Here is a 12,349-nt window from a genome sequence, read left to right on the forward strand (position 1 = left end):
CGACCGCGAGCGGAACCGCATGCACCACCTCAACGCCGCGCTGGACGAGCTCCGCAGCGTCCTGCCTACCTTCCCCGACGACACCAAGCTCACCAAGATCGAGACCCTGCGCTTCGCCTACAACTACATCTGGGCGCTGTCCGAGACCCTCCGCCTGGCCGAGCAGTGCCTCCCCACTCCCGGCCCGTTCCGCGGGGCCGCCGCGCCCCCCCCCAGCCCCGGCAGCGACGCGGGGTCGTGGCTGTCCAGCGCCTCGCCGTCCGCCCCCTCGCTCTGCGCCTCCAACTCGGGCCCCAGCAGCCCGGCCACCTCCGAGGACTGCGCTTACCCCCCAGCCGACAGCCTGCGGGGGTTCCGCGGGCTGCCCGCAGCCCCGGGCGCGCCCCTCCGCTAGCGCGCATCTCCCGCGCCCCCCGCCCGCGCCCCCGGCCGAGGAGGAGGGACCGGGGGGGGAGAGGGGGGCCTCGTCCCGTTGCACTTTTCATCACTCCATCCCCCCGCCCCAGCCCCAGCCCCTTCCCCCCGACCCCCGCCTCGCCTCCCGCGCCGCTCCGAAAAAACGGGCAGAGAAGAAAAGCGACAGATTTGCTGCCGCAGACGAGGTGAAAAGTCAATTTTACAATTTGTAGCTCTCCAGCGAAGAAAAACGAGCATGAAAATTTGGTTTGAACGCCCTGACAATGCCATGAAAAGGCTTAAGGGGCCGATGCGGCCCGGGGCGCAGCGCGGGGCTCAGCGCGTCCCCCCGGCCCTGCCCCGGGGCGGCTCAGCCCCTCCCGGGGGTCCCAGCACCGGCCCCGATGGGACCCCGCACCCGGCGGACAGCGGAGGGGCTCATGCATTATAGATGCTGACCCCCAGAGCGGCCGGGCTGCTTCGGAGTGGGAGCAGACACGGGGTATTCAGCGGCTGGACCAGAGAGCGGGTTAATTTATTCAAGATGTTCATTCATATGAAAATTGTATTTTTGTACATAAAGAGCTTTATTCTATTATTATACCTCTTATCGAAGTGGGGGTTTTGTTTTTGTTTTGTTTTTTTTTTGTTTTAAGAAATCGTGCTTTTGCCCTGTAAATAAAATTTTTAACGTTTGTACTGAATTTCGGCAGCGCCTCCGGAGTTTTGTTTCTCCCCAGGAGGAGGATGGGATGGAAGGGAAGGGGTCACCCCAAGGCAGCAGCCAGCACTCCTGACACCCTGCTAGCCACAGACACATGTGGCTACCTGCAAACATCAGCTGGCCCCCAAGTCTCCCAGAGAAGGGATTAGAGCCCTGTTCAGGAGATGTGGGCAGAGCACGGGAGCAGAGTGGTGACACAGCACTGCTGGTGTCCAGGGCTGTCCTTGCCCTGGTTCATAGCAGGAGCTGGAAGGTTCTGGGGGATTTGGGGCAAGCAGAAGGTGCTGCTCCCCTGAACAGGTTGCAGAGCTCGTGGTTTTGCCTGAACCTGCAGCACTGGCAGAACTTGGCCGGCCTGAGCTGCCCCCTGTCCTCAAGCCCCAGGGTGGGATGGATCCTCTCCCCACTCAGGCCCATGCAGGGAGAGGAGAAAGGGTGGCCAAAGGTGCATCTCGTGGCCTCAGCACCAGCTCTGGCACAGCTCTGGCTCTCAGCTGGAGACTGGGGGAGTCAAGAGGTCCATCCCCTCCAGGAAATCTGCTCCACTGTTGCAAAATCCCAAACCTTCCCTTCTGCTGAACTTGTGTGTAATGGGGGAGCCCTCTGACCCCCAAAATCCCACCTTGCTGAAGAGCTTCTACTGTTCCTGCCTCCATCCTCCCCCTCTTTAGCATTGCTCAATGCTCCCCTGTTGCACTGGGCACACAGACACCCTCAAAAGCAACATTTTTATCCTCTTTGCTCTGTTTTATGGGGGAAATGAGGCAGCTACAGCCACCTCCAAAACGTAGCTGTGTGGGCAGTTATCAGGGTGTTTGTGGGGAAAGAAGATGGATATGTGGAGAGATGGTGTTGCACAAGCCCAAATAAGTCAGTTCCTACACATTCCTGATGGGACACCCCAGGACCAGCAGAATTAATTGAGTTTCATTTCTCTGGGCCTCAGTTTCCCATCTTTCATTGGGTTACCACCATCCCCTCACATCACCAGTGAATTTAATGATTTAATTAAGCAGAGCCTTCAGAGCACTCAGATTCTCAGGGCTGCTGTAAAAGCCCAAGAAGGAATTCTTCAGGACATGATCATGCACTGTGCAGGGGAAAAGGCAAAGTGCAGACACTGAAAGCATCAGACAAAGCACTGAGAAGCTGTTCATCACACAGGCAAAATCTCTGCCTGAAAGTTAAGTTAACCCTCCTGTGTAATGAGGAAGGTGGAGATATTATCAAAAACATAATTTGGGATCATATAATTGCAGCAAAAAGAGGAGGAGAGGAGCTTAATTAAGTTTGCAGAGGCACTTCAGTGTCAGCATTTCCTCCTTTCTGACTGCCTGAGCCTGCAACGCAGATATATATTTCTTTAACACAGTTTTCATGTTGCTTTTCTATACACAACCACCTCTGTTTCTCAGTGGCTACAACGTCTGAAAAGGAAAAGTTATTGTTTGGAAACCTTAATAGCAGCCTAATACTTATATTAATTAAAGACAACCTCCAGCAGTATGGGGCAGTCCCTTAATGATGTCCTGGTAAATAAAAGAGATTTGTGAAATCTAATTCTGGCAGTAACAGGTCTTGATCTGTGACGCAGTGAAGCTTTGCTTGCACCTGCCCTTGAAAGCCAGGAGGTTTTGTGTGCAGGAGCCTCCAGGGGCTGAAATTTAGTACAGTCCATGGAGGCGGAAGGTCATCTAAAGTCACTGGGTCCCAAGACACTGGACTTCAATCTCAAAGAAAAAAAAAAAAAAAAAAACCACCACTCCACAAAACTTCAAAATATCCTCTATTCTTTTGTGTTCTCTTAGCTGCCAGCAGAGATCTGGGGACATTATGCAGTGTATAAAGACCATACATCTACCAGGACCCAGTGTATGATGGTAACGTTCCTAATGGGCAATGAAAGCTGCAAACTGCGGGGGGATACAATTAGATTCATACATTAACATGAGTCAGGGAACAGTTTTTCCCCCGAGCAGTGATAGGTTCAGACATAGTTGAACAAATCTGCCGCCGGGACAGATGGAATGCCCGTATTCAGAGGCTGCAGGACCAACCTGCACCCCGTTTACAACAAGGGGGGTTGTATTTATTGCTATCAAAAGAATGCTTTGGTGAATGGGAACAGGCTTCCCCCAACTCTAAAAGGGTGGGTTTTATTTTTTATTTTTTTTTTTTAATTGCATTACAAAATCATCTCCTTGCTCTGGTACAGGGTTAAAAAAAATAGATGAATTGAATACTAGGGCTGATGAAATCACTGGCAAGTTCTTTGGAAATAGCAGGTAAAAAAAAGCCATATATAAAAATTTTCATATCTAGAAATATATATATAAATATATATAAAATATATATATAAAGAGATATAAAAATATCCAAATATAACAGATCTGAATATAAACTACCTGTATATATTCATACCTATGGTAAAAAATACCCATAAAGAGCCACCAGTCACCAGTTTCAGTCCCCAAGACCCTCACTGACTTGAGAAATAACTGAAATGGGTGGGTTTTTAGTCTTGGCACCACATTATATGTATGTATATACATTTTTTCCTGTGTCTGCTGCTAGGTGTTGGTAATCCTTTATCCCTGCTGCATCCAGTCTGTCACCTCCAGGGCATGCAAGAATTAGGGACCCTCTGCCAGGAGGACCTGCAAGTCCTCAGGTCTCTCTTAATTCCCCTTTAGTGAGGAGAGAAAGTGTGAGATGGTTCCATTGATAGGGAATCCCTGCTAGCTGGGAATGTGCTTCAAAACACAACTGGGATTATCCCACTTTCTCTCTGCTGAGACTTCCCAGTGGGGAAACAATCCACTGCCAGCTACAAGTTGCTCTTGTGCTCTGCTGACAGGGCCCACAGCAGCTGGAGCTCCCCTGTTCCAGCCTTTTCCAGTGGATTGGAAGCTCTGGAGGGTCTCTGTGAGTTACCTGGGCTCAAAAAGTGAGCTGCAAGATCCAAAATTCTGTGCAGGTTTTAGATAACAAGCATTTTCTACAATTTCGATGCCATGTGGTGCCCTATTTAGTGTCACCCCTGCTGTGGTGAGGCTCAAATGATGTTTAGTTATTAACAAGAGCATCCTCAGAAGGATTTTCATTACTGGGTGTCAATCTGTTGCAGATTTTGATTTTACTCTGCACATGATCTGTAAAATACAGTCTGTGCCACTACCCCTGAGCACACGAAACTCAATACTATAATTATAGATCTCTGGGGCTCAAATGCTCCATTAAGACTGATTTGTATAGTAGGTAGAGATTATCAGAGCAGAAGCAGGTGAGAACTAATTTTCAGGAGATTTTTATTGCTGGCATGTGCAATTAAAAGAAATCACCAGGAGGAGCAGAGCTCCTGAAGACCCAGCAGATTTACTGAGGACTGCAGTGAGCACAACAGAGATGCAAAAACAATGCATAAAATACTTTGCCTAACTCTTACTTTTATAGTCTGCACATAACACTCCTAGAGGCTTTTTAAATCTAGATTAGCAAATTAACTGACTTATTAAAACCAGTTTTATGCCTGGTAATCCCTGTTCTCTCTTCCTCCTCAACCAAAAGGTGTAATGGCCAATATGAAAACCTGCTGGAGGTCCTACAGATGTTTTGGAGACGTGGTGAAGCAACAGACCCTTTTCAAAAACCCTGTGGGACCCACCCCTGTTATTAATCCCCAGGGCAATGAGGAGTGTGAGGCTGAGCTGAGGGGGTGAAGAGCCCCCTTGAAACAGGATTTTCCCCCCTGCTGAGGTCACTGTCCTCTGGGCAGGGATGGCAGGGGCTCCACGTGAGGCCCTGCTGGTGCACATCAAGGCTCTGAGCGCTGCTCCTCTTTCATCATCGTTATTATTTTCACTCTTCCAGTTCAAGATCTGCCAGACAAGAACGAAAAGACTCTTCCCAGTGGACAATGCTCTTCTCTGCCAGCGTGGAAATGCTGATGGCACAGCACTCCCTGTCATTCAGGTCTCCCACTTCTGCCTCCCTTTGGCTGTGCAGCAGCATCTGTTAAAACCCCCTCATGGCACTGATGGAAAATCTTATGGAACTCTGATTGCTTGAAAAAGAAAGGCTGAGACAGAGGTGCCATCCTTGCCTGGGCTCCACAGGTACAAGAAATGCTTCTTGCTTGGCTCCTCCCCCGTTGGATTTACCCACTGCTTGCCAGTAGGACCTTGGCAAGAGCCAGTAGGATTTTGGGAACAGTCAGCAGGACAGAGCAGGCAACATCCTTCTGCACAGAGTGAAAACTTGCAGAGACAAGACCTTTAGAGAAGAGATTTTCTTTATTCCTTGAGTAATAGTGAATAAAGGTCCACAGACAGAGTCTTGCAGGCACTCTGCCGATGGAAGCATCGACATCTAGTCCTGAAACTGGGCTTCCTAAAGCAGCAAGCAGGAAGAAAATGCTCTGAGGGTCTCACTAAGATCCCTGCTCTGAGCTCATTCATTTAGTTGCACTATTCAGGCCCCTCATCCCTTGCTTTCCACACAGATTTGTTGTTCTTCAGGGAAGGACCAGCCCATGCCAGTGCAGGGTCTCCTTTCCACTCTCCCTTCATGACTGTGAGACGTTGCTTAACTACAAATCGAAGCATGTGAGGGGACTGATGTCTCTATTTCCCAAACAGGGATTTGGCAGAGTCCTCAGGACTTCACTGTCTCTTTCTGGGATTATTACATTCTGCACATTCCTAGATAATCTCTTTCTTTTTTTTTTTTTTTAACCTGAAGATTTCACAGAATTGCCTTCTAGGAAAACATTTAAAGCTGTCTAATGGCAGTCCAAGGTGATTACGGACCATAATGGTTTGTTGCAAAAATAATGGATTAGGTTCCATCTGTGGGAGTTAATTAAACTTATTTTTACAAACAAACAACTTGTTCTGCTCCCCTCTGCGAGGCAGATGTCAGCAATCTTTATAAAATCATAGCCAGGAGTACCTCCAGCAGGACTGTCTGTGGCAGCACCTGGCACCTACAGCCCAGCACAAACCTGGCAGATCACTGTGCTTTTCCAGCCTGGGGTTTCCTTTGGGACGAGAAGCCTGAAGGAAGACAACATTTGTAAATGGGAAAATACAAAATCCCAGACCTAAACTGGTGTTAGTTCACTTTTGGGGGTGGCAGGAGAGGAGACGTAAAGCCCAAGGGACACCACGGTCCCTGTCCCTGTTGTGGGGACCAAGAGGTCTGGGGGTCCTTGATGAACACTTCACTTGAGATAAATGAGGCTAAATAGAGAAAGCAAATGTTATAGAGCAGATGGAGAAGATAAAATTCCCAGTGTGGTCATTTCCATGTTGGATTCCCCTCGTTGGCCTTCAGGATAATGAAAAGAAAAGAGAGACTCTCAAAGGCAGGGTCAGAAAGAATGAAAATCACTATTGGCAGGTAAAAGTTGATCAAACTGCACTAACTAGTCCTTTCCCACTTGGATTTCTCCTTGAAAATATTCACTTCTGAGGAAGCCAGTGTGCCCCTGGCGAGGCTGCTGCCTGTGTGGAAGAATGGCACACGGCCTTCAGATGTTGACTTAACATGGACCAGGAAAAGCAGCTCTTCCCCTGCGATTTCCCAGTTTGGTGTCTGGGATTCACAGCAAACAGGCAACATTTATTTATACATTATTTTGCTCAGAACCTAGAAAAGCTGGAGACCTTGCCAGGAAAGACCTGCAGCTGAGTTAACCCCTCCCTTCAAAGCCTAAGACCTCAATTTACTTTATTTCATTTTTTCACTTGACAATCCCTAGCTATAAATGCAGAAGTTGTTTCTTTACTTCACCGGTAGAAGTTTTCAAACCGAAGGCGTTTAACTCCTGAGATAAAAGAATATGGTTGGGTTTTGGGGGGTTTTTTGCTTTTTTTTCGCTTTTTTTTTCCCTTCCTATTTGAGTACCATCTCTCCTGCAACAAGTCTTTTGTAATCTGAAAGGAAAACCTTCCCTGTCACAACACCAGTAATGGATATTGCTCTCTCAATTACCCCTGGCTTCGCCAGGAGAGCAACTGATGCGCATCGTGTTTATCCAGCTCGCTGAAGTGCTTTCATTATCTAAGAAAAGAGGTTAATTAGTATTTAATCAATCTTTTCACAGGGTACAGTTTCCTCCTCTCCTATTTGCAATCCAAAAAGATGTCAGCTCCCGAAGCCATAATGCCCTCTTGATAAATCAAGTGGCAGCTAATGAGGTCTGTGGTCTCAGGGAAGGAGGGGCCGGGCTACCTGTCACCAGCACGGCTGTCACCTGCACTGCTCTCCCGGGGAGCACTTGTTGGGATGCCGGGAGATGGATGCAGGGAAGGGAATTGTCAGCTGAAGGAAGGTGGCAGTGGCTGTTTACACCCGGGATTGGAGTGTGAGTGTGTGTGTCCGGGGCATGCTTCCTGCTAACCAAGCTCGGGGGAGTCACAAGATAAATCCCACAGAAACTCTACCCTCCTGAAGGAAACAGAGGGCATTTCTTCCTTCTTTTTCTTTCTTGCTTACTTTCTCTCCTTCTTTCTCTCTCCCTTCCTTCCTTCCTTTCCTTCCTTCCAATAACCCAGCAGCCATCCTTGCACCTGTATGGGACTGAACTTCAGAGGTAAATAATAGACACTAATGATGCTTGGTGCCAAAAGTTATGGGTAATAAATGCATTATCCCATCCCTACATATGTAGAAAGATGGGGTTTCCTTCATTAGGCAGTAGGGGAGTTTTTGTTCTTCCCTGAGAAATGCCAGGAGCAAAACCAAACCTCTCTCTCTCTCTCACCCTTTCCACTGTGTCTGCAGCTCTGCACAACTGCGCTGAAGTTAAACTGTGGGCTGAGACAAACACCCATCAAAGCAAAGAAAGATTAATTTTAATCAGCCTTAAAGGGATCTTGAGTGAGATGCTGGCCCAAAACAGCTGTTCCAGCCATCCTTCCCATCCTAAAAAGGCCCAGCAGCACTTGCAGCAATATTGTTTCTGGGGTATCCAAGCAGAGAAAGTGACCCGTGCATCCAGATGCCCCAGCCCTTTTGGCTACTGGACTATTCTCCCGGTAGCCACCGTTGCTGACAATGAGGGGCTGAGCCACTTGCCCTGTGGTAGCCACGCTCTGGATTTCTTTCCCTGACTTTGGGAAATTCATTGTCTTTAGCATCGTCTGTAGGTTCAAAGTCCGCTTTCACTCGGCGGGGCGCCCCTCCTGGGTTCATAAAGCTACGTCCAGAAATCTTTGGGCAGACCCAAAGCTGACAAAAGTGTCATTAAATAATGCTGCCGATGAATGAAGCTACCAAAGAAGACATAGTCCAGTTTGCATCTCAGTTACAAGAAGAAAGTGCGGTGACAGAGTGAGTAATTGGCTAATTGTCTGTACGAGCTCTATTTTAACAGTGCAGTCGTGCGATCGCACCATCTGGGGGGAGCTCGGGGAGGGCGCACACAAAGCCAAGCGAGGGTCTCCACACACAGGCCGGGTGACTGCCTCCTTCCCTCAGCCCCCCGAGCCCCCCAAGCGCAGGCTGGGATGCTGAACCTCGGCTGATGGTGAATGGTGGTGGGGCGGGGGGGGGGTTGCCGAGCAATACCGGTTTTTTTGGAGAGCGCGCTGAAATCCACCTGAGTTGCACAGTGAAGTGCCCCAGGTGTCAGGGCACAGCCATATCCGAGTGCGAGGCTGCTAATGAGCGCAATTAAACGGGTGGTAGGTGATGAGCCGGCAGCCCTGGCCCAGACCTGAGGCGGCCGGGGAGCTCGGCGCACTGGTGCGGCTTTCTGGGACATTCAGAAATGATGGCATTTCCCCCTCCTTGTCTTGAAAAAGCTGAATTACTGCCTTTGAGTTCCCATCTATTTTCCTCCAAAGTTACCATGAAGAAAAAAGTATAAATCACGCTTCTAAGTGGGGCTGGCACTCGGCTCACAAGAAGAAGGGGAAAAAAAAAAAAAAAAAGGAGGTAATGCCATAATGTAAAATAGTTAAAAGCTTATTAGAGCCGTTCAGGGCAGTATGATTTCCACTTTGTTTCAGAACACCCCAAGCCCATCCTTTCATGCTATTGTGAAGGCAGCAATTCAAATCTCCCTTTGTCAGTATGAATGGCCCCTCTTAAAGCTCTTTTATGCCAACATATTCCCTACAGGCATATGCCCTTTAGCTCTATTACTGATTTACCCAAGTATTCAGCCCATACCTTCTGCTTTTCTTTTTCACTTACTGAGGTTCCACATGACACGAGCTGCAGGCTCTGCTCTGGTGCCTGCCACACACCCGGCCCCAGCCGGGATGCTGCTGGCTCCGCCGCTCTCTATCTCACCGGGAAAAGCCACCAAAAAAAAAAACTAACAGAGGAGACTTTTCAAATGATTGATTTTTCTTCCTCTCCACCCCCCCCCTTCTACCTCTCCCCTTTCTTTCCGTCCCTACATTTGTTAGCGCAAACAAATGGGAGAGGGTCTACACCACCAACCCCCCACCCCAGCCATAGGGGGAAAAAGAGCCTTGCAGGCTTTGAGGGGGGAAAAAAAAAATGCGAGTGTAAAAAAACGCAAGTGGGCCTATTACCTCTACTTACCCTAATTAGACTTGCTTTGAAGGGCTATTCAGAGATTTTGAAAGGCTGTCCTCTCCCTGCATCTCATTGTGCAATGTTTGCAGAGACATTTGCATCTGTTTGTGCTTCTGAAAATAGCAATGGATGCTTTCAAGAAAGCAAAGCCACCTCCGAGCCCCTCGCACCAAGCCAAGGGCCGCAGCAGTCGAGGTATGTGTGGCCGGCGCTGGGCGGGGGGACACCCCGGTTTCAAGGGTTTCAGGGTTCTCCACCGGTCCCCATTTAAACAATTCCCTTTTGACAATGCAATTTTAGGCATAAAATCTGCTAACTAGATTAAATCCAGATGACACAGGACGTAGAAATGGAATAAATTTAAAAAAAAAAAAGAAATCAACGCTAAAGTAAATGCTAGGCATCCTAACAGGATAGAAAGTGTGAAATCCATGCAGAGCTAGAGAGAATAGCTGGCAGAGCAGCCCGGGCTTTCATACGCATATGGCCTTGACCATTTGACTCTGGCCCCATTGAGGTGATCAGCTGGAGACGTGAAGGGGCATCTCTGGCAGCACACACGTCCCGCTCGCTCCTTGAAGAAAGCCCACGAAATAAAGCTGCGTAAAGGTGATTGATAGTAAACATTTTGTAATTTGGAGGGATTAAACTTGCGGGATGATCTTGATCAGGTTCTCAAGGCATTGCCAGAATGCAATTACATTAGAATGGCCGCTGCTGGATCGCTGCTGGCAAAGCCACAATATCCGCCAAAGAAAGGGGGTGTGAATGGGACAAAAGGGTTAATTTGAATACGTGCTGAAAAGACTGGAGGTGGACAAGGAGCTCTGCAAGGACTTCATCAGGAGCCATGGGCAGAAGGATACGGTTTTGCAAATACAGAGGGCGAGCGGAGAGGATGTTTGTAAAGCACACTTGGAAAGGGGGGAGAAAAGGAGAAGGAAAAAAAAAAGCCCCACAAAGCTCAAACTGCTTCTTTCTTACACTGCCCTTGGCTACGCTCAGAGGAGCACTTTAGATGGATTAATCACAGGGAAAAACAATGGGATAAAAGTCTTCTTCTCCTCCGTCTGTCCCCAGCCGCGCTGATCTTTCCCCACTGGCTTCTGGCCTGGGGTGGACCCAGCCCGGTCGCAGCGGGCAAGCCCATCTCCTGGTCTGCACGTTTGGGATCTGGAAGTCCCCTTGGCTTTTTCTGAAGGACCCCCGATTGAGTTTATGCTATCAGCAGGTTGAGGGTTTTATCACATTACTCCTTCAAAAGTCCTTAGCGGGAATTAAGCATGCTAAGCATGCAAATCCACTTGGCCAGCTCCGGGGACAATGCACTCCCTCATGACGGTGAAATTCTCCTTCCAGCTCAGGCACCCATGACATGGGCTTTTCCGCTCATCTTTTTAAACTTTAAACACACACTGGCACCTGGAAAATGCTCCCACGCGTGGACCGGGCTTGGATGCGCTGGGTGGGCTGGGAGGGGGCATGTCCCACCTCCCCGGGGTGATGGAGAAGGTGTCCTGCTGACTCCTCATCTCCACCCCTGCCCCTGTCGGTGCCACGGAGGCAGCAGATGGAGAGCATATCCTGCTTCCTCACAGAGGTACTGCGAACTGCACGATCTGGGCAGGGGCTGAAGCCAGTGGGGATGGAGGACACAGGTGAAAGGAGTCCAGGTTTCAAGAGAGGAGGTGGGGACACGATGCCATCGCTGATTTATGGCAGGTCTGACACCCTCTGTGACGCTCTCTGTGCAGTAGCCAGGGGCTGTGTGGGGATGTCTCTGTCTCAGGCAGAAAGCAGCAGCTGGGCACGGGTTTGGGGCCAGGCAGGGTGGTGACCCTCAACACCCCAACTCAGCACAAAGGTCCCTGGAGGACCATGGCTGTTTGCACAAGCATCTCCTCCCCATTTGGAGCCACTGCTTGGGGCAGGGTGGCCTCTCTTGGGCATTAAGGACTCCAAGAGAGGAACACGCTGTGCATGACAACACCTTACAGGCCCCTGCGCTGTCCTACCTGCCCCCACTGCCACCCCAGCGAGGCTTCCAGCCCCAGGGACAGTGCCAGCCCTGGGGACAGTGCCAGCCTGGCCGTCTGGCTCACGTGTGGGTGATTGCACCCTCCTGGGGGGTCAGGGCAGGGCTTGGCATCCTCCGCAGAGTAAGGGCTTCGGCTGCTCCAGCCCCTTTTTGAAGCTCGAAGTTTCAGCCTTTTCTGCAGGGCTGAGCTCTGCTGGTTTCCTACTTAGAAACGTAGAACCCACAGTGAAACCAACTTTCCCTCACCCCACTCCAGCTTGCTGAGCCACCCCTAAATCCAGCAAACACAGGGACCCCAATTTGCTCCAGAACCCGCCCCAGGCAGTGATTTTTTCCGGGGCGGCTTTGCAGAAACGCAGAACCCACTTTCCATCACCCCCACTCCGGCTTGCTCAGCCTCCCCTAAACCCAGCAGAGACCCCGATTTGCTGCAGATTCCCCCCCACCTCGTGCCAGGAGTGGGTTTTCCGAGTCTGTTGGCCCTGCATCTCCTGTGCCTGCGCTGTCTCCCCTCTCTGCCAGTTTGGGGAGGGGGTTTTTTTGGTGGTGGTTTTTTTTTTTTTTTTTTTTTTTTTTTTTTTTTTTTTTTTTTTTTTTTTTTTTTTTTTTTTTTTTTTTTTTTTTTTTTTTTTTTTTTT

The 12,349-nt window shown here is 49.5% G+C and overlaps 1 protein-coding gene across 1 annotated transcript in view; it reads left to right on the forward strand.

Annotated features, from left to right (window-relative positions):
• The window catches only part of NEUROG1 (neurogenin 1), a 9,320-nt gene extending 8,926 nt beyond the window's left edge, over nucleotides 1-394 (forward strand). The window contains exon 3 of the mRNA XM_027896975.1: nucleotides 1-394. Coding sequence (XP_027752776.1) covers nucleotides 1-394 — 394 coding nt within the window.
• Nucleotides 395-12,349: the final 11,955 nt, after the last annotated feature.

Source organism: Empidonax traillii, unplaced genomic scaffold (genome assembly GCF_003031625.1).
Source record: "Empidonax traillii isolate 1590-97213 ecotype Southwest subspecies unplaced genomic scaffold, ASM303162v1 scaffold523:size469459, whole genome shotgun sequence".
In the NCBI taxonomy this organism is placed as follows: Eukaryota; Metazoa; Chordata; class Aves; order Passeriformes; family Tyrannidae; genus Empidonax; species Empidonax traillii.